This window comes from Zeugodacus cucurbitae, chromosome 5, assembly GCF_028554725.1.
Source record: "Zeugodacus cucurbitae isolate PBARC_wt_2022May chromosome 5, idZeuCucr1.2, whole genome shotgun sequence".
Classification (NCBI taxonomy): Eukaryota; Metazoa; Arthropoda; class Insecta; order Diptera; family Tephritidae; genus Zeugodacus; species Zeugodacus cucurbitae.
Genome location: NC_071670.1, coordinates 74,491,613 through 74,514,709, shown reverse-complemented (window position 1 = coordinate 74,514,709; position 23,097 = coordinate 74,491,613). Strand labels below are relative to the sequence as shown.

General features: G+C 34.2%; 4 protein-coding genes and 1 long non-coding RNA gene across 7 annotated transcripts; 3 read left to right on the top strand and 2 right to left on the bottom strand.

Annotated features, from left to right (window-relative positions):
- Window positions 1-20,151, top strand: LOC105212832 (sulfite oxidase, mitochondrial). 2 transcript variants are annotated; one of them, XM_011185134.3, is made up of 3 exons: window positions 1-142; window positions 18,255-19,205; window positions 19,264-20,151. In XM_011185134.3, exons 2-3 carry the CDS (start codon window positions 18,266-18,268, stop codon window positions 20,067-20,069), a joined length of 1,746 nt encoding a protein of 581 aa, XP_011183436.1. In that variant the 5' UTR covers window positions 1-142; window positions 18,255-18,265; the 3' UTR covers window positions 20,070-20,151. The 2 variants fall into 2 exon arrangements, with proteins under 2 accessions (XP_011183436.1, XP_011183437.1); XM_011185135.3 differs by lacking the exon at window positions 1-142 and adding an exon at window positions 18,010-18,166.
- On the top strand, window positions 2-6,768 carry LOC105212830 (histone H3.3A). The gene is made up of 3 exons (XM_011185132.3): window positions 2-142; window positions 5,694-5,997; window positions 6,069-6,768. The coding sequence occupies exons 2-3, from the start codon at window positions 5,716-5,718 to the stop codon at window positions 6,195-6,197; spliced, it is 411 nt and encodes a 136-aa protein (XP_011183434.1). The 5' UTR covers window positions 2-142; window positions 5,694-5,715; the 3' UTR covers window positions 6,198-6,768.
- Window positions 15-12,358, top strand: LOC105212831 (L-xylulose reductase). Its single transcript, XM_011185133.3, has 4 exons — window positions 15-142; window positions 11,280-11,442; window positions 11,517-11,769; window positions 11,867-12,358. The coding sequence occupies exons 2-4, from the start codon at window positions 11,403-11,405 to the stop codon at window positions 12,285-12,287; spliced, it is 714 nt and encodes a 237-aa protein (XP_011183435.2). The 5' UTR covers window positions 15-142; window positions 11,280-11,402; the 3' UTR covers window positions 12,288-12,358.
- LOC128922186 (uncharacterized) lies at window positions 6,378-8,617 on the bottom strand. Its single transcript, XR_008471450.1, has 2 exons — window positions 7,725-8,617; window positions 6,378-7,666 (listed from the first exon to the last, which is right to left on the bottom strand). It is a non-coding gene; the product is annotated as an uncharacterized LOC128922186 (long non-coding RNA).
- Window positions 12,366-22,977, bottom strand: Arid4b_0 (serine-rich adhesin for platelets). Of its 2 annotated transcripts, none has more exons than XM_054231907.1 (6): window positions 22,621-22,977; window positions 21,935-22,543; window positions 20,693-21,743; window positions 13,107-17,753; window positions 12,837-12,995; window positions 12,366-12,694 (listed from the first exon to the last, which is right to left on the bottom strand). In XM_054231907.1, exons 1-6 carry the CDS (start codon window positions 22,624-22,626, stop codon window positions 12,513-12,515), a joined length of 6,654 nt encoding a protein of 2,217 aa, XP_054087882.1. In that variant the 5' UTR covers window positions 22,627-22,977; the 3' UTR covers window positions 12,366-12,512. The 2 variants fall into 2 exon arrangements, with proteins under 2 accessions (XP_054087882.1, XP_011183440.2); XM_011185138.3 differs by having other exon boundaries at window positions 12,837-12,974; window positions 22,621-22,975.
- Window positions 22,978-23,097: the final 120 nt, after the last annotated feature.

Here is a 23,097-nt window from a genome sequence, read left to right as displayed (position 1 = left end):
CTACCATTGAGTAGAGTAGATTCAAAGAAATTCATTTATTGTTCATTATTGAAGGAGACGGTCATTGAGTTGCACATATTGGTGTCAAAGTGTTAATAAACATAATAATAAATAATAATAAAAAAGCAGTAAATATATAAATGTAAGTAACTTTTGTATACATATTTATTTTATAACCTTAAGAAAAGGTTTCGCTTTAAATTGTGTTATATTGATGTAAAAAATTTACTATGTAAGTTATTAGATGAAATGGCGTTGTTGGTGTTACCACTTTCAAAATGGCCGCCATTGAAGAAGTTCATAGTTTTAACTTTTAATATGTATAGTTCATAGTCGGAGTTTTTATTATTTGTATATCGATGATTTTCTGTCTCAATCTATGATAAAAATAATAATATTTATTTGGATAATGATAAAAATTAATTGTGCGTAAATCATATTCAGTTACCTAGTGGACCACGCAACTTTTTTTTCAATAATTTACGATTTTCCACAGATGTGTATACATGTGAGAAATAAAGAACTTGTTCGTATGTATATATGAATGCGTACTCATGTATATATTCAAAGTATTTCGCGCTTTTTTATTTTACGTACACATTATTACTATTAAAGAGTGGTTGTTTTATTGCAAAAGATAAGCCTTCAGTATAAAAGTCACAAAATATTACTTTTGGCGGTAATTATTTTGATTCGGGGAAAATAAACAAATTCAATATCTTATAACGCAGTTTTATTAATATGAAATAGTTTTACGCAAGAATAAAGTACGATTTCAATTACGGAATAATAATAAGTACTGAGTAAGTAACGAGAAAATCGATAAGTGTAGACGAGCTAATTATTTTTTTTTTTTCAGAGGATTGTATATCCTGGGTAGCCACTTAATAATTTTATAATTTGAATGTATGTAATAAATACATCATATAAAAAATGTACCACTGCTAACACATATAAATTACTATTTGTATCATTAAATTATTGCACATTAGAACTGCATTTACTATGTATGCATATCGGGCACGATTCTGATTACTTTGGTGGCCGGGGTTTGACAACCCGGTATTGGGTATCGGGCTCTCCAAAGCTGGAATATATTATAAATATTATTGATCGGATTTATAGTTTTTGAAATATTCGTGTTTAATTTTTTGTATAAGTAACACATGGTATTTCACACACTAACTCAATTTTCTCAAATTTTTCACTTTACATATTGAAAACACAAGTATACACGGTTTTGGATCTGGGCAACCAAAAGTGGTTTCTATGACAATTGATGACACTGGATCCGAATCTTCATTTCGTTTTTTAAGATTGATTCTAGTTTTTGAAATAATCAAGAATTTAATTTTTTATGATTTTTGTCAAATAATATTCATTTTATTAACTTAAAAGGAACATATCAGAAATGAAGATTGGTGGAACTTTGCCTTTTGTATTGTTTAGTATCTGTTTCACGTGTTAGAGTCCAACAGTAGTCGCTCATCATGCCTTCATCCCAAAATCGTTGGTATCTTCTTTCAATGTTGGCTAGATCTTAGTGTAGCCGCTCTCCTTGCTCGTAGCTCGTATCACCCAAGTTTTCGGAAAAAAAATCGAGATGGGAATGCAGAAAATGGATCTTTAGAGACATTCTAGCTCCAATTTCAATGACCACTTATACAGCTTTGTTTTGCATGCGTTACAAATAAATTTCGGTATCCATGACTTATGAGTGTCTGCTACTCTGAAACCAAAGTAGTGCAGATACGCATCTTTGAGCGCATTTGTTATTATTTTGCCACTTTTTTTAATCATATAACTACAACAAACGTAACAAAAACACTTTGAATCAACTTTGCAACACTGTCTCTGCATTTTTATTTGCTCTAAACACTTATTTTATTTTACTACTACAGTTGAAATGACTTGTCAAGCAGTGCCTGTAAGATTGGGCGAATTTTCCTCAATCGGTTTTTAATTACTGTGCTTGTAACAGCACAATGGTGCTATCATGCGAGAACTCGGAAACTAGAATCAATCTTAAAAAAACTAAATGCATATTCGAATTCAGCATATCAAATATAGTTAAGAATCGTTCTTATCTGCTCAGATCCAAAAGTTGACCTGAATTTGTAAACTTGTGAAATTACAATATTAACATTCAATTTAATTCAAATTCTAGATTTATTTAAGGTTTTTTAACCATTACTTATTTTAAAAATCACTTAGCCCACTAATATATGTAAAGGTTTCTGTGTTTACAATTATGTGGAAACCACCGAGCGTTGCCACATGTTAGAAACCATAGATGCTCGATTTCTTTTGCATATCATAGTTTTTTGTCGTAGAACTTTCCAGGGATGTACCCAAAGTTTTTTTTCGCGTATAACTACTTTCTGAAGTGGCGGACTTCGGCCGCGGTTTAAAAAAAATAACCCTGGTCGAGCCAAAACCGGGGTGTCAAAAGTTTTTTTTCGCGTAGAACTTCTTTCGGCACTAGAGGTCTTCGGCCGCGCTTCAAAAAAATTACCCAGGTGGAGACAAAACCAGGGGTGTACGAAGTTTTTTCGCGTAGAACTCCTTTCAGCACTGGCGGTCTTCGGCCGCGCTTTAATAAAATAACTCTGGTCGAGCCTAAACCAGGTTGTCCAAAGTTTTTTTTCGCGCAGAACTCGTTTCTAAAGTGGCGGCCTTCGGCCGCGCTAAAAAAAAATTACCCTGGTCAAGCCAACACAAGTATTAGCAACATAAGAGAACATAAAAATTTATTTTGTTAAATAAAAGAAGAGGAATTTGGCAAAAAAGGAATTTTCACAAAAAGAGGAATTTATGGATGCATTTATATATGGTATCTACAATGTGGCAGCGCTCGATTTCCGCATAATTGTAAACACATAACTCTTAGAGTGAAAAGTGATTTTTAAAATAAGTATTTTTTGCTTAAAAAACTGTAAATAAATGTAAAATTTGAATTTGAATTTGATTGAATGTTAGTAATGTAATTTCAAATATTTGTAGTGAAAAAAGAGCGTAAAACGTGTTAAAGTGTGTGAAATTGCTTGTTGAAATTTTTGATTTTTAAAGCCGAATATCTAGAAAGCTAGGCGTCTGCGGTACCTATAACCGTATATATTTTTTAATTGAGAGGACGTCCTCTTTCCGACGGTGCCCTCATATCGCGCTGCCATAGAAATCGGAATGGTGCCGCATATCGTTCCTGTAAGTCAGCCTTCTGTTAACTGCTGAAGATTCCAGATCCGGGTCAGCTTTAGTATAGTATCTCCCGATTTCAGGATTGAAATGGGTATGGTTGGAAAGAGGCTTACGAATATATAAAATTGTTGCCGCCGGAAACTTATAGTTATCGAGATATTCGCAATTTATATATTTCACTTATTATATACTAAAACTTCATTACATTGTTTCTACATATTTATTTCATATCAATTCGTTTAATATTTGCTTTAAATTTTGTTTTTATGCACAATAACCATGTTCACAGATATCAAGTGTTCCCAAATCTACATATTTTACAAACGAATAAAAGTGAATAAAAAGTACATGAATTACAATTAATTTTATTCATTTGTCTTGATAAGCCATGATATTGGATCGACCAGAGGTATTTTCTCAAAGCGCGGCAGAAGGTCGCAGTTGCAGAAAAAAGCTATGCTCGGAAGATCCTTTTTTTAATTTCATTAGATTCGATATGGCAACAGTTGATATCTGTCAACATGGTTTTTGTGCATAACCCGGACTTTAACTTTAACGGAAACTATTAAGTTTCCGGTGCAACTAAAGTTTCTCCGCAGGCAAAAACTGTCCAAAAACTAACAAATATATTCCTATTTCTTTTGACATAATCGTTATGTAGACATTTCTTGTCCTGATAAAGTCATATGTGACATGGTGACGACTAGGCATTTTCCCCATTACTTATTCACCATTTTCTAAATTACTTATATTTTAATCTGTACAGCATTGCATATTATAAACATAATTGAACGTTGCTTTTATATAAAAGTGACAAATTGTTTTCATATACCTATTTTAAAAGCTAAAACGTAAAGAATAAATAAAACACAAACTCTTTGCTTGTAAAATTCTTTAATGAATCCGACGGTATTATCCACTAAATAAATAAACTTGCAAGAAGGTTTTGACAGCCTTTTTGTACACCGGAACGTCGAATGTTTTTGTTTTTAAATATTTGGATCATGAATCTTAATTGCGATATTTATTGAACGTTTAGCATACATATTTAAATATTTTGAAATCCAGATCTTGGATCGCGTCATAAATATTGTACGTGTAACACATTTTGTCATTTTCAAGTCCGAATCGGTGAAAGGCAATAGTGCCAAAATTTTAAAATCAGCTATTTTCTAATACAGTTTTATTATTTCTATAATATTATTATTCATATAATTCATGTTTACAGTAGAATCTTTGCCAGAGCTATGCAACTCATCTGTCAGAAATTATTTTGATAACGTCCAAAAATTGGAAGCAGATAATGAATTGCTGTGGGATCAAGCCTACAGCTACAATGAACGATGTTTAATATTTAACGTGATTTTCGTGTCAGTTGGAGCACAAAACCTTAGTAAATTGCTTCCATGAGTTGTTTTGCCTAAGCAGAAAGTATTCGGCATTTTCTTTTATTCATTTAAAAAATATTTTTTTTTGGTTTGAAATTTGTTTACTTTCGAATTTCAAAATTTGAATTTTTGAATAAATGTATGGGTTAAATCAATGGCAACAAACATGTCGAATTCGGGTAAAAAAAAATGAAATGTCATATACCTGGTTCACTTTGTTGAATACACTTTGCATATAATGAATTGTTGTGGGAGCAAGAACAAAAGCCAAACATGATTTTCTAAAGAAATGTACGAGAAAATCAACATTATCATTTTTAAATATTTTTTCTTTTGAAAACACAACTAGCATCGTATAAATATTTATCGTAAGTATTCACTCGCAATCCATCAATATTGAATATAGATCGCGATCCAAATATCACGCTAATTATTGAACGTGCAGCAGGCCCCTATATGTCTGTTTTGAACTGCTAGAAAAAAAAGGAAGACTACCATTAACAAGTTTCTTTTACATCTACATCCCTATTGCATCTTAAAAATTAATCAATATAATATTGGGTTAAAAAAGTATAAACATGCCAAACTGTCACTCGCTAACAGTAGAGAAACAGAACTACATATTGTTTATTTTCAATATACAGCTGAGCGCAATTCAGAATTCTGCCAGACATTCAACTAAAAACTTCAAAACCAAAATATTTTTGTCGATATTTGGTGGATTGGGGAGGTCTTGCCCCGATTTTATCCATTTTAAATACAGAGATACATTATTACAAGAAAAACCCTCTGAATTTCTATAGAATATTTGACGGATTTTTCGATATTTTCGGTAAAAAAAAAAAGAAAAAACCTTGTCGATCCAACTCCGTGGTATCTATAAAACAAGTAGGTGTGTAAAAGAGTAAGTATGTGCCGACTTTTCATATTTTTTTCTCAGTGTAATTTTATGCATATTGTATTTCATTTACTTTGATTTACACATGGCAAAATATAGTAAAGTAATACACTTCTCTGTGGGGAAAATTCAATTATTAATCATCAATTATTTTAATACAAAAATGCGTTGAACCTAATGATATTATAACTCTTATAATTAATTTCCAGATAAAAAGAAGTAAAGAGAACAATGGCTCGTACTAAGCAGACTGCACGTAAATCTACAGGTGGAAAAGCTCCACGCAAGCAACTTGCCACAAAGGCAGCTCGTAAGTCCGCCCCCTCAACTGGAGGCGTAAAGAAACCTCATCGTTATCGCCCGGGAACAGTGGCTTTGCGCGAAATTCGCCGTTATCAGAAATCGACTGAATTGCTTATTCGCAAATTACCATTTCAACGATTGGTTCGTGAAATCGCTCAAGATTTCAAAACTGATTTGCGTTTCCAATCAGCTGCCATTGGAGCTTTACAGGTAAGTTTTATAATTTGATGTGACTTGTAGCAAAATTTATTTGAAACGTATTTTCTCTATTAATCAAATAGGAGGCATCTGAGGCATATCTCGTGGGCCTTTTCGAGGATACTAACTTATGCGCAATTCATGCCAAACGCGTAACTATTATGCCGAAGGACATTCAATTGGCTCGTCGAATCCGAGGAGAGCGCGCTTAAGCTGCTATACAGTTCTAATTTATAATTATTAAAATATACTTACCATTTTTTTTAATTATATAATAAAAAATAATAAATATGTAATACACTTAAGATTTTCCCCAAACTGCTATAACGGTATTCTGTTTATTTGCAGTTATTGATTAAATATACTTCACAAATACTTTCGTAGTATTTCTAATAAATAAGTATTATGTAATTTCAATATATTTATGTATAAGAAGTAAATTGTTTTATGTTTGTATGCCCTGTAACGCTGTATTCTCGAAACACATCACACGATTAGCTCTTTTATTATAACACTAATACATTACACTTTTCGGCAAACTGTTATTTTTTATTCCTCGTTTTCGTAAACGTTATCCATTTTAAAATATGATATTCTCGCAACTTATGTATGTATTTAACGGTTGTATTTCAACCGGGGAAAACATTTAAAGTAACAAATGGTAAAAGCACTTAGTTCTATATATTATTACAGATGAATTCCAGTTAAATAGTAGTTTGTATACAAAACATAAAAAAAATAAAAAAACGGTTTAAGCCACAAAGCCACAAATTGAAAATCTTATATTTCAACAATATTTATTTTGACCTACCATCATCGAATCTGTTTCTATGACGAAATTAGTGATTTGGAATACTAAGGTATGAGTTGTGTACCATTGTTGTGACTTATTTACGAATTCCTTCCGGAGCCATTGTTCAAATTTTGTTTGGACCTTTCACCTGATGACTTCGATGTCAATTGATTTCTTGTTTTCCTCCATGCAGGGTCTACATAACCGGTACAAACTAAAACTTTTTTTTGCTTGTTTCATTGAGTTAACGCATTTCTTGTGTTTTTGATTAATACCGTTTGCGTATTTTGCATCCTTTTGTGATTGCAATATATATTTGACGAAAGAGCATTATAAATATACTGCCGTAGGGTTTTGCTGTTGACTCAAAAACTTTGCAACCTAAAAGGAACTTGGTTTTAGTTTACGGCAATTGGGTTTACGAAATTAAAATGAAGGCAGGTCTACCTCCCATTTTAGGAGATATGTGTTTATGAATATCAGTCAATATGGAGGGTATCTTAATGGAATAAAGTAGGATGTTTTTACTAACATATAACTATATGAATGGGTAATATTAGTTTAATCATCCTGTAACCCAGACGTTACACGTTCAAGAAATTGCTTTCAAGTTGCCACACACTCACACTTTTTTACTACACACTCTCACTTTTCGAACTTGAAAGCCGTCTTGCTTTCAAATTTTTCAGGCAAGAAGCGTTTCAAGTTGATGATCAAGAAATGATCAGCTGAGTATAGAGATCTCCAATTTTGAAATTATTGACGAGTAAAGTTGAAATAAGTGAATTTTTCTTTAACGAAATTGTACACAAACAGAGCATTTTATGGAACATGAATCTTCCGATGTATCTACAGAATGATAGCAGTTTTCGACGGCAGCATATGTATCTGTAACAATAATTAAATAACAAGTTGCTTACAGCCTACGTCATAGCTTTCAATTTACATATGTATTAGTACGAGAGCCCACGACCAAAATTTTTGTCTCATAGCAATACGGCCAAAACCGCATCAAATCGATAGATACGATTATCTTGAACTCGAAAATACCAATATCAGACATTTTCCGCGTAGCGTTTGATCTGACCGAATTTTCAAAATTGTCAAAGAATTTTACCGAACTGCATCATAGCAATATGTCTGATTTGCAGACTGTAGTTGAATGATAGTTCTGAGATACCGGAAACATATTTTTCAGACGTTAGTGGTGTAGCGCAAACCCGTAAAATAACTTACAAAAATAAAAAATGAGACAAAAAAAATGTCTCATAGCAATACGTCTGAAAATCTTTTTTATTAGTAAATTTTGGTTATTTGATGCGAACAAAACAATTTTCAGACGAAAATGTGAACGCATTAATTTTGAGACCGTTTTGAAAATGTTAACAAATTTTACGGATCGGTATCATAGCAATATGTCTGAAAATTGTTGGACATGATAAAATAAGTTGTCCACATGTGCAAAAAATTTATATCAGACAAATTAAGTGTAGCACCTTCTCTATCAGACAACTTTTCGATACCCAGATATCATTTAAAAATCGTATTGAGGCATCTTGAATTTTCTGTTACAAATCAATGAATACGTTGCGACCCTGAATTTATTAGATGATAATTAACAAAGAATTTACCCGAAACCGTAAAAAAAGTTACATTGCGATGAACTGTGTCACTCATTTCTGGATGATCTGGGAAAAAAAATTCAAAAAGTTTGTATTAGTCAATAAGTTTATTGAGATAATGCTGTCGAGATTTTTATTTTTTTTTGAATTATTTAAACTTTTAGTCACAATTTTTAGTCCATTTTTATTCGCAGTTCAGTTCTAATTTTTTATTTCGAAAATTAGAACCTTCATTATTGTAAAATGAATTAAAATAATAAAAAATAATTTCAATAAATCGACCGCATTACCTCGAGAAACTAATAAAGTAATAGAATCTTCTTACAATTTTTTTTTCGGATGATCCGGTGATAATTATGCTGTACACCGCAATTTCTTTGAGGTGTCTGCAAAGATGTACAGTAAGTGGCTCATTTTCTGTACATTTCTTCATAAAAATATTACAAAATGTGATTAAAATGTCCTTTTACTACATACTTTTTACATAAATATATATATATTAAACTGTGTCGCCAAAAAAATATCGTAAACATGCTTCTTTTCATAACGATATAGCCTTTATCAGAAAGAGACAGGAGCGTAATGGCCTGTTTTCACTTTGATTAGAATTTAGTGGGAGTGAGCGAGTGGAGGAGTAAAACAGTGTGTTCTATGATATCTGTAATCTGTCAAAGTACTTATAATAGACAATGGAGATTCTTGAATATCTATGAAGGCTGTAAATTTAAAAAACATTTAACAGAGGCGTCGGTCAGGCGACTCCGAAACGTTATTTTCGTTTTTGGGAGTATATGCTACACTTAAAGTGTCTGAAAACAGGTTTTTGGTAATCCTGGCAGCAATACGAAAAGTTGAAAAAAAAAATTATCCGTATTGCTATGATACAGGTCGGCTAAATTTGTTGACATTTTCAAAAATGCGCTCAGGCTATATGCTACGCGCAAAATGTCTGAAAACAAAATTTTACGTAATACAATTATAAAATCTATGTACATTTTCACTATCAGACGTATTGCTATAATACCGACTGTCTTTTTTTATTGACACAGCAGAAATGGCCTCCCACGCAGTTGCTACACTTTCGACCGTTACTACACGCCTAGTCGGGTTCAAAATCATACAATCTAACGATTTTATAGGGTTTTTGCCGTATTGCTATGAGACATGGTTTTGGTCGTGGGCTCTCGTACTATATGTAAATTTTGACAATTAGTTCGTGTGATCAACTTGAAAGCAAGTTCTTGCCGTGTAACGTTTTCTAAGTATTTCTGTTCCTCTGGTTGAAAATATTTATTGTATTTATAGGTGTGACAAATGTCGTTTTGTACAACGTGCCATCCATTGTAAAAAAACATCAATTGCAGAAAAAATTGGTGTTATTTTATATTATAATTTTAATCACGCTCTGTGCGACAGTTGTGCAAGTGAAACTTAATAGCTTCACAAAAATATTTAAAATTGATCGTTCTTCCCAAACTTATATAGTGTATGACAGAAAGATAAGTGATTGTCCTCGCCTGGGTCGAACCAATTCAGCTATTAAAACTGTCCACGAACGCATTCGAAATACCCTTATAAAACAGAAAATTATGTCAAGAGAAGTTGACGCTCAGATCAATGTCAAGACTTATTCGAGAGTTTCGAATATTTGAAAGTAAATAAAAGTTATTTAAAAAATTAAATTCTCTCCGAAAAATGAAAATAACTCCGATTACAGGAACCCAAGAAAATTGTACACGTATGTTGTCAACACATTAAATACAGTTATCCGTTATTTTTCTGCTATTTATTGCGTATCCTCAAACTGCGTGTTTTGGTATGCGAATTTCATTTGAACGTGTTTAGTTTTTGGAGAAAAAAAGGTCAATAAACAAACATCTCAAAGTTTACTAGCACTGGTAGTTAAATATTTGCAAATCGGTAAAAGTACTCCCGAAATATCCAATATTATTTATAAGCACACTAGTGTTCAGCACATTATTGCTAAATTAAAAAACAAACTGTTGAAGTTGGATGATTTTATGGGAGTGGAAGAAATTGCACGAAAGATCAAGAAAGTCCTCAAAATATCCCCTGTGGCTATCGCTAAGGAGTAGGAGGAAGCTGATTTTGTATTAGTCCATCTTAAAACTGTGCGGAAAAAAATGAGGTTAAGACTGCTCTTCAGGAAATATGGACAAATATACCTCTTGAACTTACAAAATGTATTTCATTCTAATATTAGAGAACTGCAAGCGGTGAAAAATGTAAAAGGTGCTCATACAAAGCCTTAAATTTTCTTAAACATGTTTGTAATCGTCATTAATGCAAACTGTACACGTTTTTTGTTTCCGAAATCAGTTATTTTAATTTTTCGGAGAAAACATATTTTTTAAAATAAATTTTATTTACTTTCAAAACGCACTTTATCTAACTTTTGGATGCAAGTCAATATCTTAATTAGCATAAGAGAAGAAAAACGTTCAAACTAATTTATTAAAAGATAAACGCTTAATAAATTTGTTTGAACAAATTGAAAACAAAACTATGTTTTTATTAATTTGTTTTAAAATATCGCGAAAATCGTTACCGTATGTATACTTATGTGAGTGAGTGTATATACGAATGAATATATTTACATACATATTTTTAAAGAAATTTTGAATATTTGGAGCATGATTTTGCACAAATCTGCAGTTAGAAAAGTATTAATAGAAATGTATACTATCATATCGTAAATATTTACATACGTACATATTATACATTATATTAATTTCATTCTGGTGACTTTAGCTTTGACCTTGATATGCTGGAACTTTGCTTGATAAGGTTTTTGGATTTCTTTTGAAGCTTTTAATTTAAAGCTTTCGTACATTTATTTTTATATCAAAATTTTGTAGCGATTGAAGTTCTGTTGATCGTTATTCACATCTTGCACACATCTTCACACAAGCGGTACAGCCTTTTCAGTGAGCGGATTAAACTATCGGATTTTCGTGAATACATAAGAAATATTGGCGGATATGGGAAACAAAGTCATCGTTGTAACGGGAGCAGGCCAAGGTATGCTATCCCAATTTCTTAGCATAAATGGCGATCTTTGTTAAATACAGACATATATGTATGCGCATCTACAGGAATCGGTAGAGCTTTATGCCAACATTTGTCAACAGCTGGTGTTAAAGTGATTGCGCTTTCAAAGTCAGTGGAGAAATTAGAAGAGCTTAAGGGTGTCTGTTCAACTGTGGAAACCATACCAATAGACCTTAAAAATTGGCAGAAAACACGAGAAGTTCTATCGAAGCTCCCACAAATTGATGGTTTAGTGAACAATGCTGGTGTTGCAATTATCAAACCCTTCGCTGAATTGACCGAACAGGATTTTGATGAGTATATATTATATAATTAATTATAATTTAATTTTCATCTAATATATTTATATTTGTTGTGTATATTTTTTATATCAACATGGATATTTTTCGTAAAGTACATTTGACGTCAACATCAAGGCAGTTTTCAATGTAACCCAAACCCTTTTGCCGAAGTTCAAAAAAGGTTCAAGTATAGTGATGGTATCCTCATTAGCTGCTTCACGATCATTTCACGGTCATGCGGCGTATAGTGCTACTAAAGCTGCTGTCGACTCATTTACACGTTCATTAGCTTTAGAACTTGGTCCTAAGCAAATACGTGTAAATTCCGTTAATCCAACTGTAGTTCTTACAAAAATGGGACGTGAAAATTGGAGTGACGAAGAAAAATCGGGTCCTCTATTGGCACATATTCCGCTAAATCGCTTTTGCGAAGTGCAAGAAGTAGTCGATGCAATAGTATATTTGTTAAGTGATAACTCAAGTTTTGTTAATGGTCATCATTTAAACTTAGAAGGAGGTTATTCGGTTTCTTAAAAGGGGTTTACACAAAAATAAATCACACCTTTTTAAATAAATAGTACACATTTCTTGTGTTTAAATGAAAACATTGTTTTATTTCTGCATAATAGAATTAAAAGGTTTAGTTTTATACAAAAAAAAAAACTAAACACTAAATATACATATACATACATATGTATATTCTAATTTAATTGTAGAATTCTTTACATTTTGTATTTTTATTATTTATGTAAAGCATAATTAAGAAGTTTTAACTTGTTGATTTTGCACTTGTTGCTTTTTCTCCCTCTCGCGTCGCCGTAGTTTTTTACGCCTTCGATCAATACTCGCTAGGTCGATTTTGATTGCGTTATAGGTTTTCCGCAATTCCTGAATCTGTTTTAATAAAATTGCTATGCACTGGTCAGAACCCAGATTCGGATCTGTACAAAGAAAAAATAAATTAAAATAGAATAATTCAATTTTCAAATAAGTACTTGTCAATGTATTAGTGTTGCCAATCCCTTTTGGGGGATACCCTCCTTTCACTGTCTGGCAACACTAATATATTAAAGTTAAATATACCTAATTGCACCAAGAAATTATAGGGACAAGACCGAATTCCAACAGATGTATGTGACTGTTGTAGTTGTTGTTGAAACTGATGTCGGGATTCAAGAATGCGTTGGGATGTACCATCAGAGTTTTCGTCGCTATCGGAACCTGTTGTAAATAAGAAAGTTCCTGTGAACATTATATTTAATGTTTCGCTATAATAACCTCACATACATATACATTTGTATATGTGTACACATACTGTAAACTACTACCATGTATTTTATATATGCCACTAACCTGGAATTTTCTTTATACATGTCATTTGTCTTCGTCGTTTAGTATGTTGTTCCGATATGATAATCATTTCCGACTGCTTTCTGGGACGCCGACGTTTTCGTGGAGATATATCGTTTTCTATATCAACATGTTTTTTCACGTCCTCACTGCTGTCATCATGGCTTGCTGAATCATTTGGCGAATTATTCATATTAGCAAGCAAAGCTCTTGGCTCCGTGATACCTAAGACTTTAATGTTGCTATCCAACAGTAAAGTGCTCTCTGAGGCTAATTGCGTTCCCGAAGGCTCCTCTTTCCCTCCAAAAGCAGGTGGTGGACTGCCAGGAATTGTCTCCTCGCAAAGAAGGTTTATTGAATCATTATTGGTATCAACACCAAAATTAGAAGCTAATTCATCAGCGCATAAACTACCATCAACTTTTTTACTGTTAAAACATTCAATCTCTGTGTTTGTATGTTGAATGTCGTGAATTGGTTTTACTCCGTCCTCAGGCCGAAGCTCTGTACGCGCATCCAAATAAAATCCCGAATTAGCCGAAATACTCGATACTGATGAGCAGGTTACTGTTGATAGCGGGATACTTTTAGAATCACTTGAAGCGTCAATATATAAACCCGCATTTTGACTGATCTTAACCTTATTCTCCGGATTTTTATCGATAACCAAAGTTTCTTTGGAAGACGCGATCAAATTTGAAGGTAAAAGTGTTTTAGATGGAGTGTTTTTATGATCCAAATGTATAATTGGTTGTGTTGTTGAAGTGGGACTTTGAGTTGCAGCTGCAGCTGCTGCGTGTGCTGCTGCTTTTACTGAGGGCACCGCACCAGAAGCTACAACAACCGAAACTGGAATATCGGGAACCAAAATAGGTACAACGTCAGATTGTCTTTGGACATGAAGTTCTGCACTTTCCATTAGAGGTGATTTATCTCTCATCGGGGCAGCAGTTTCAAATGACTTAACGCTAAAACTATCTTTTGAACTAATATTTTCATTGCTCCTTGTATGTGCACTGTTTCCAATATCCAAAGGCAATTTATTCTCTTGTCTTCGCCTGTCTTCTTTTTGTGTTTCCTGATTTCCAAGTTGCAATCCTTTTTGTTCGATTGTCGTATGAGCCACAACTTGCAAGACGGTTTGCTGAATCGGTAATCTGTTGGCTGAAGCCACAACTATAGGGGGTGATATGGTTGGGAACGATATTGATTCGCTAAGAGATTGCAGTCGACTTACATTTACACTTTGCAGAGGAATTTGAGGCTCAGATTTCGTATGTGGTGAAATGCTACTCGATATTACTTTAGTGACAGCAACATCTATTTTATGCGACAATATACTGGTTTTTGTATCCCCAATTTGCTGTGAATCGTTGGGACTTTTGAGAATATCACATATGTCTTCGGCAACGTCCTCTATAACAAGTCGTCGTTCCGAATCAGTACTATCCATTGAATCTTCTGAAAATGTGTTTGGTGTAGTTGTAACAGAGAGCCCACTGACTGGAGTTTTCCTTTGAATAGCACATTCAAGTTTCTGTATCGTTTCAGTTAAATCATTGTTTTTTATTGTAATTGACTCTAATATTCCCAATTTCAGTTCAGGACTCGTAATGGAAATGGGTTTATTTATTGAGCTAGATATAATAGGTAGTTTTTCCAAACTCATATTACTTCCAAAGCTCATGGTAGACCCGGCTAAATCTGTATTAATATTTAATGGTTCAGTTGAAGTACCATCAGTTCTAAGTATCACCCCTGTTGAATTTGTTACATTCGGAACATCATCCTTCAAAGAACCACCGTCTTCTCCTGTTTCATTTTTAGTTTCAATCTTATATTTGTCCTCCTCCTTTTTTTGACTTATTGCTTTTAAAAGTTTGTCTGCAATGGATGTCGGTCTATTCTCGTATTTAGCAGGCTCTAAATCAAATGCGTCTGTTGTTGCAGAAAGCATTTTCTTAGCATTTTCGAATTCAAACTTATTATCTTTTGATTCGATTAATGATGTAAATCCTTCGCTTGTACTTAACTCAAAAACATTGCTCAGATCTTTTCGAGTTTCTATAAATGGACTGCCAATAACTGTCTTAATGGCTGCCTTTGCTAAAGGACTAACTAATTTTGAAACGTTTTCTTCCTGATCCTTAGATGAGGACATCAAATTTTCTATATCATTTTGTTTTGGCGAAATCAGTTTTGGAGGTGTACCAGTGACCTCCTGTAAAGAAGTCGTTTTTGGCTTTTGAAAAGCGTCAGTAAGTGCTCTGGTTGTTTCCTGTACTGTTTGCGCTAACTCCTCATTTAATGCGTTAATGTTTACATTAAAATTTGGTGATGTTCTTAATGTATCAAATGATGTATTAATCTGCATTTCAGTTTTCTGAGTAGTCGATTTACTACAAAAACTCTGATTTGAGGGTAATGGATTTAGAGCCATCATATTCGATTGACTATCCAATGTACCTTTTGTTACGGCTGGAATTGTGGAGGCAATTTTATTGATTTTTCCCTCTGAAATAATAGTTAATTTTCCATCAGTTTTAAGTAACTTCGATTTATCTACAACAGCTTCCTTCATTGGCGAGCCTTTTTTCTTGCGATTTACTAAAACGGTTAATGGATTTTGAGGTGGTTGTTGCTTTTCGTTAACCAAAACATGCGAAATTACGCTTTTTTGGGTTTTTCGAGGAACTCCAGATAAGTTACACACACTTGTAATACCCGGGGTCAATGAGGAAACATTTGTGCTAGTAGTTTGTAACTTTCGTATTTCAAATTCAAATGGTTCTGGATCTTTGAACTCATAAATGTCTGGTGATGTCGCTTTCGGAGCAACAGATACTGATTTTGAGTCTTTATTAGAAATCACATAAAGTGAAGATGTTGAAGACCCTCCACTAATATCCAACTTGCTCATATCTGGTAATGAACGCGAGGATGAAGATATTGATGCCGTTGACGATGAGGATGATGAGGATGGAGAGCAAGCTGCAGACGGTTCACTCTTATTTAACTCTTTCCCAACAGATTCTATACTCTTTTTTAATTGGCTTTCTATATTATCAGGGACACTTTTTCTGGTGGCATCCGTCTTTTTGCTACAACCAGGTTCTGATTTCTTTACAGAGCATATTTGCTTCTCTACAATAAGGGATGAATACTTGGTACTACTCATGGTGCTTTCAAATCTGGGCTGGGTAACTGAAATACTCCTTTGAATCAACTCAGTTTGTACTATTTTTTGTTTACTATCTTCTTTGTTATCAGTCTCCACTTTACATATCGCAGCGTCGCTAATATCGGTTTTTAAACCTTCCTCTTTTTTTATATCCGGTTTAGTTTTAAGACTCTCTTGAAGTTTTTCTGCTAGTGAATCTTGTATTATTTTTTCTACAACTTTTGGAACCCGTTCCACTGTAGGATTTCCACAAGTAAGTTTTTCTAAAGCTTGTTGTTTACCTGCTTTAATTTTTTGCTGAAACCTTTTCGTCATATTTTCGAGAGTGGTGGTTTTTCCTGAAGACTGCGAGTCGTCATCACAAAAAGAATCCGTCTCTGAAGACATATCCGTAGACGATTTGACATTATCATCTTTTTGGTTTTGTTTCGCTTCTTGTTTAATAATGCTCACCTCTGTACTTGACTCAACCATTGTTTGGTTTTTGGATGAACAAATATCTTTAACATCTATTACGCTCTCATCTTTAATCGGCTGTTCCACTTTTGCCACCAATTCATCGTCTCGCATATATGGGGGCGAAGGCGATTTCAAATCACTTAGTTCTGATCGAATTTGATTAAGATCAAAATTACGACTCTTAGGGGAGTTATTATTAGTTCCTATAATAATCGAAGTATCATCTTCATCATCGTCAACATCTGAATCTGAGTTGATATTCTTGTTTGATACTTTACTTAATAGTCCTGACTTATACTCAATGTCTTTGCTACCACGCGTTGGTCGTCGGACGGGTTCATCGGAGTCAGTATCAGAATCACTTTGCAAAGAAACATCAGAAATGTTTGCAGATGTCCGCCGCGTAGAATTAACCATTGAGCGAATTGGTCTTCTCTTTACACCAGACGTAGCGGGTGACTTTGTTCGACTGGAGTTAGATGCTACTGAGGAGGGTGTAGTGGAACGCGGCGGGAGAGAATCACTTCGGCCACGCCCTCGTTTTGATGCGGACAGCTTTGTGGATATTGGTGTGTTACCCAATATATTTATCATCGAATTCGGAGGACCTGAAGAATTCATTAATGAAACAGAAGGTGGTTTTGAAGGATTTTCCTTTTGCTTTTCCATTGCACTTGCATTTGACATACGGCCTTTTTGCTTTGAGCCTTTTGTTATGTTTTCAGCAATGCGTTCTCTTGGTACCCATTCATCATAACGATTATTCCAACCGGTGTAATGAACTAGATACATCGGCGAACCCCGTTGTACAGATATTTCGATAACTTTTGCTTCATAAGTCACCTTCTTCTCATGGTAATAAACTTTAAGCTTGTCTCCCACTTCAACAATAAAATCGCCGGTATCTACTTTTTCAATAGTATCATCTTTCTTTCGCTTGTTTCGCTTATCGTCACTTTGAGGAGTTTGCTTTTTTTGAATTCTATCTTTTTTACTTCCACTACTCGTACCTACAATAGGGGTTAGTATAAAAAATAATGCTTGAATTACATGTATCAAAGAATAATATGTAATACTATATAAACATATACACAGGGAAATGTATCTCAAGTCTTTTGCATTGAGGGTATACTGATCCCGTGCTCAACAACTGTAGATCTATATGATAAGTTTTATAAAGTAGAATACTGTACAACAGATGCGGCATGGCATCCGAAATAAACAATGCTCAAATTAATTCCATTAAAGACAAATATTTTGTTGAGCTTTCTATCGAAAAGTTCAAGTCTCACACATGTACACTGATAATCATTTTTATACCTACATAAGTATGTACAAACTTTGGTGATAACAAATTAGTTTCTCTAATATATGCATACGTATATGTTGTTGAAAAAGTTAAAACTGTGCCGAAAATTAAAAGGTATTAATTGTATTAAAAAATTTAAGTACATACTATGTCCCATAAAGTAGTAATAATCAAGTATGTTCTATTTCTGTATTTTTTTCAGATTGAAACAAAATGATAGGCATACGGTCTCAAAATTTAACAAAATGGAAAAATTATTTGATATGTTCATCATCAAACTACTTTCTTCGATTAGGATATGAAGAATGCATATCTAATTATTTTCTACATCGTCCTTATTCACATATTCCAAATAAACAGCATATTAAGCCTAAGCAAACCCTTTTCTACACTTTTTTAGCATTTGGAGGTGTTATAGGCGGATTTGCTCTGTACGAACACAAATCAAAACTACTTCGTGTGAAAATGGATGAAAATCATATTAAAGAAATATCAAGCGCACAATCAAACGAAGAAAAACAATTACGTCACATGAATGAACGCTCCGATTTGCCAACATATAATATGGATGAAGTACAAAGACATTGTACTATTGAAAATGGAATTTGGATAACTTATGGAATTGGAGTTTACGACATAACAGACTTCATCGCCAAACATCCAGGGGGTGATAATATTATGTTGGGAGCGGGCAGTGCAATTGACCCATTTTGGGCTATTTATCAGCAACATAATAACAAAGAAATTTTATCCCTTTTAGAGTTATATCGTATTGGAAACTTAAATCCAGATGATAAGATAAGCACAGATGATATGGGTTCGCCATGGGCTAATGAGCCGAAACGTCATCCAGTGCTTAAACCAGCATCAAATAGACCATTCAATGCAGAACCGCCTTTAAAGCTTTTAGCAGAAAACTTCATTACCCCAAATGAATTTTTTTATATAAGAAATCATTTGCCAGTTCCTCTTATTGATGCCAATAAATACGAACTTGAAATCGCTATTGAAACGAAAGAGTCTGGAACGAAGAAGCAAACCAAAACATTGACTTTGCAAGATATAAAACGATTGCCAAAATACACAGTTACTGCAGCCATTATGTGCGGTGGCAATCGCCGCTCTGAAATGACAAAGGTGAAATCTGTAAAAGGTTGGTATGAAATGTTTATTTATTAAGAATTATCATAGTATCACATTTATTTTTACAGGCCTTTCCTGGAATGCAGGAGCAGTGGGTAATGCCACTTGGTCGGGAGCTCGCCTTCGAGATCTTCTTTTGGAAATGGGGGTTAAACCAAATGAAAATTTGCATGTTGTCTTTGAAGGTGCCGACCTCGACCCTACTTCGAATCCTTATGGCGCATCTATTCCACTTTCAAAAGCATTGGATGAACGTGGTGATGTCATACTGGCATACGAAATGAATGGTAAAGCTTTAAGTCGTGACCACGGATACCCTTTACGATGCATTGTACCCGGCATTGTGGGTGCACGCAATGTCAAATGGTTATCTCGGATCGCGGTGTCTGATGCCGAATCTGACTCACATTGGCAGCAGAGTGATTACAAAGGATTCAGTCCAAGTACAGATTGGGATACAGTTGATTTTACTAAATCTCCAGCCATACAGGCAATGCCAGTTACGTCTGCAATTTGTAGCCCTATAGAAGGCGAAATGCTTAAAATACCTGCTGATGGATATCTAACTGTACACGGATATGCGTGGTCAGGTGGTGGCCGTCGCATTGTACGGGTTGATTTGACTGCTGATCAGGGCAAAACATGGCATGTTGCAAAAATTCAACAGGAGGATCAACCTGATGGTCGTCATTACGGTTGGACCCTATGGACTGGCCAAATCAAAATGGAAAAGACATATACGGGTGAAATGGAAATTTGGGCGAAAGCGGTCGATTCCGCGTACAATGTTCAGCCAGAATCATTTGAAAACATATGGAACTTACGCGGAGTACTTGCAAATGCTTACCATCGCATAAAAATTAAAGTAATATAAATTGTAATTGAAGCAATCATATACTTATATAAAATATAAAAAAATAAATAATATAAAATTATCGCAATGACTTTAAGCCAGATATATTATATCATCATTTCTGAAAACTAGGTGCATTCGCCAAATAAATTAAAAAAAATGTATATTGGATGGCTTAGACGAAACGTTACGTGCACCAAAATTATTTGAATAACTTTAAGAATACAATGATCAACGTTCCGACTAAAATATGTTAATTAGCGTAGATGTCGTTTCTATTTGCAAAATTTGATATGGTAGCCTTAATCAGATTCCACGAGATTTCTACGGGATTGGGAAATGATATCCAGAATAGTGAATATGTAACCCAGTTCTACAATAGAAAACTTTCGTTTCCACGAGTCGGGTCTACGTAAATGGAAATGACCCGGAGATAGCGATCGATTATCGCCTCTGATAATTTTCACCCGTTTATTACGTCAGATATGGCGAATGATATGCGCACATAAAGCAATACGAAAAAAAAACTTGTATTCAACTATTCATACACATTGTATGTTTCGAAAATATGCAATGGAAAACGTTTGTTAATCGGATTTGAAACAGTTAAAATAATATATTGGTCGTTGTGTACCTTCACATACCTGGAGGAGAAGAATCTCTTATTTGTAAAGTTGGAGTAGCAGGAACATCCTTTAGACATGCTGCTTTATCTTTGTCCTCACATCGCGGTGTATCTTGCGACGTTTTGATTTTTGAAAGCGGCACATCGCAATCATCCTTCGATTTCTCTTCATACTTTTCAACAAGACCTTTAACTTTACCCACTACAGTTTTTTTTTTATTCTTGGCATTATCTACACTGGATTCGCTTGTATTTTCAGATTCCTCCGTTACAGTAGGTGTTGCCGTGATTATATTGGCAGGTGTTATTGCAACAACTGACGATGCAGCAATATTTTGGCTGCTGGAGGCGGATGACGATGATGAAGATGATGATGCTGTTATAGTATTATTTGCAGATTTGTTCAATGAATCTTTAGTAGTGTCAATTGGTTTTGGAGAAGCAACGGAGTTAGCTCGAACTAAACTACGACCTTTACTTCGACTAGAATTTCGAGGCGTCATTAGCATTGAACATCCAAGTTTACGATGAAATTCACCATAGGGTTGAAGAAATTTTTTATACGCTTGTTTAACCAGATTTGTTACACTAATTGTTACTGATGTGAAACCTAATCGTACTGCTATTGATTTCCACTGATTTTTTGCAGTAACGCGGTTGTAACCTCCACATTTCTGTACTGCTCGAAATAGACGATATAAATCAACATCACGGTTTTGAATTGATGGTACTTTATTTAAAGGTGTTCCACGATCATCCATATATTTATACAATTGGGCCACAAAACGATCCTTTTCTTCTCGTGGTTCATCATCTGACGAGTCGGATTCCAGTTCACCATCTCCTTCACTAGATGAATTATTAAGTCCAAACAAAGATTCGCGATCCCAATGTGGAGGCAGTGCTCCACTGTCTAAATATTGAAGTGCCGCTTGTACTGCTTGACCGTCTTGTTTAGCTGCCGCTTCACGAGTAAATTCAGTTGTTTCTTTCTTTGGTACCGTATAATATCGACCATCTTTAAATGACCTTACCAGATATTCATCTTTCACCCGGATTCGCACATTTGCCTAAAATATACATATTAAATTTAAACATTTTATAATAACATAAGTATATACAGTTTAACTTCCATAACTCGAACAGCTGTAACTCGAAGCTTTCCATAACTTTCATTCTGTAACTCTGAAGTCTCAGTTAGTTTTTTGTGAATTATGGTGATTCGAGTTAGGGAAGTTCAACTATAATGGTAAATTACTACCTGTGCTGTAGGAGCTAATATAAGCCCTGGAAACCATTTCTCTTTATCCTTCTTCTTTGTTTCCATTTCCACACATACAACATTTCCTATATGTTCTTCCTTTTCGTTAACAATTTCTTTCGCATCACTTTCATCTTCTTCATCGGAACTATCATCGTTCATAGGTCCACGTCTGCGCCCTCGACGACCTCCTACAACAGGATTTCCAAAATGCTCCGGATGAGTTAATGGTAGCTGGTCCAAGGTTTCACTTTCATTAAAATGACGGCCACTTTTGAGGCATAAAGCCGTGCGACGTAATGTTGTTATGTCCCCATCATCAAAAACGACAGTATATTGCGAGCAATCTTGAATTTTAGTTACTGTGCACTCTACCAATTCTTTACGATCGGGATGACGAACTTCAACAGTAGCACCAACGCGCAAATGCCCAGGCGCAACTTTTATCAAGTCGTCTGACACAGTTCCTGATCCTAGTCCTTGCTTATAAGCCACTTTTACTTTTATATTACGAACCACTTTGCTAACTTTAGCTTCGCAAAAGGCTCCTTTGTATTTGGCACTTACCTCCGTACCAACCGGTAGGGATGGTGGATCTGTATCCACTTGCTGAAATAAGCAATGACATAATTACATATATATATAGGCGCTCTTTAAAAATATCTTATTCAATCAAATAAACTTACTTGCATTTTCTGAAGAAAATAACGCTCAAAACTTAAGTTATCGCTTACAAACGCCACTTTTGCGAACAATTTTTAAGCATTTCTAAAACGAACCAAAAATGCACCGAACTCACTGCACAGACAGCTCTACTCTAATACAAGAAATGCTGGAAACTGCACGAAAGTTTCATACCTCAACGTATCGATTAATTTTAATTTTTTGTTACACTTTATTATAAAAAAATAATTTAACTGGATTCCAGCATTAACATTTAAAAAATTTATAGAACTTAACTCGTGTATATTTAAGCAATTAAAACACAGTTCCATACATTATTTTCAGATACGTTGTTGTAAAAATATACAGAATATATATAAAAGCAATTAAATTATCCAAGGCGCCATCTGTCGTAAAAAGCGAACAATATTAAGGATGATATATTAAGTATTAGAAAATGAGGATTTTTAAGAATTTTTGTATAATTATTTTCAAATTAC

Excerpts from the sequence above, each read along its gene's own strand:
- LOC105212830 (XM_011185132.3), top strand. The coding sequence starts at position 5,716 with ATGGCTCGTACTAAGCAGACTGCACGTAAATCTACAGGTGGAAAAGCT. Across the intron at positions 5,998-6,068 it reads CTGCCATTGGAGCTTTACAG|GAGGCATCTGAGGCATATCT; the intron begins GTAAGTTTTATA and ends TTAATCAAATAG.
- LOC105212831 (XM_011185133.3), top strand. The coding sequence starts at position 11,403 with ATGGGAAACAAAGTCATCGTTGTAACGGGAGCAGGCCAAG. Across the intron at positions 11,443-11,516 it reads TGTAACGGGAGCAGGCCAAG|GAATCGGTAGAGCTTTATGC; the intron begins GTATGCTATCCC and ends GCGCATCTACAG. Across the intron at positions 11,770-11,866 it reads ACCGAACAGGATTTTGATGA|TACATTTGACGTCAACATCA; the intron begins GTATATATTATA and ends TTTTTCGTAAAG.
- LOC105212832 (XM_011185134.3), top strand. The coding sequence starts at position 18,266 with ATGATAGGCATACGGTCTCAAAATTTAACAAAATGGAAAAATTATTTG. Across the intron at positions 19,206-19,263 it reads AAAGGTGAAATCTGTAAAAG|GCCTTTCCTGGAATGCAGGA; the intron begins GTTGGTATGAAA and ends TTATTTTTACAG.
- Arid4b_0 (XM_054231907.1), bottom strand. Across the intron at positions 17,754-20,692 it reads AAGAGATTCTTCTCCTCCAG|GTACGAGTAGTGGAAGTAAA; the intron begins GTATGTGAAGGT and ends CCCCTATTGTAG. Across the intron at positions 12,695-12,836 it reads TAATTTCTTGGTGCAATTAG|ATCCGAATCTGGGTTCTGAC; the intron begins GTATATTTAACT and ends TTCTTTGTACAG.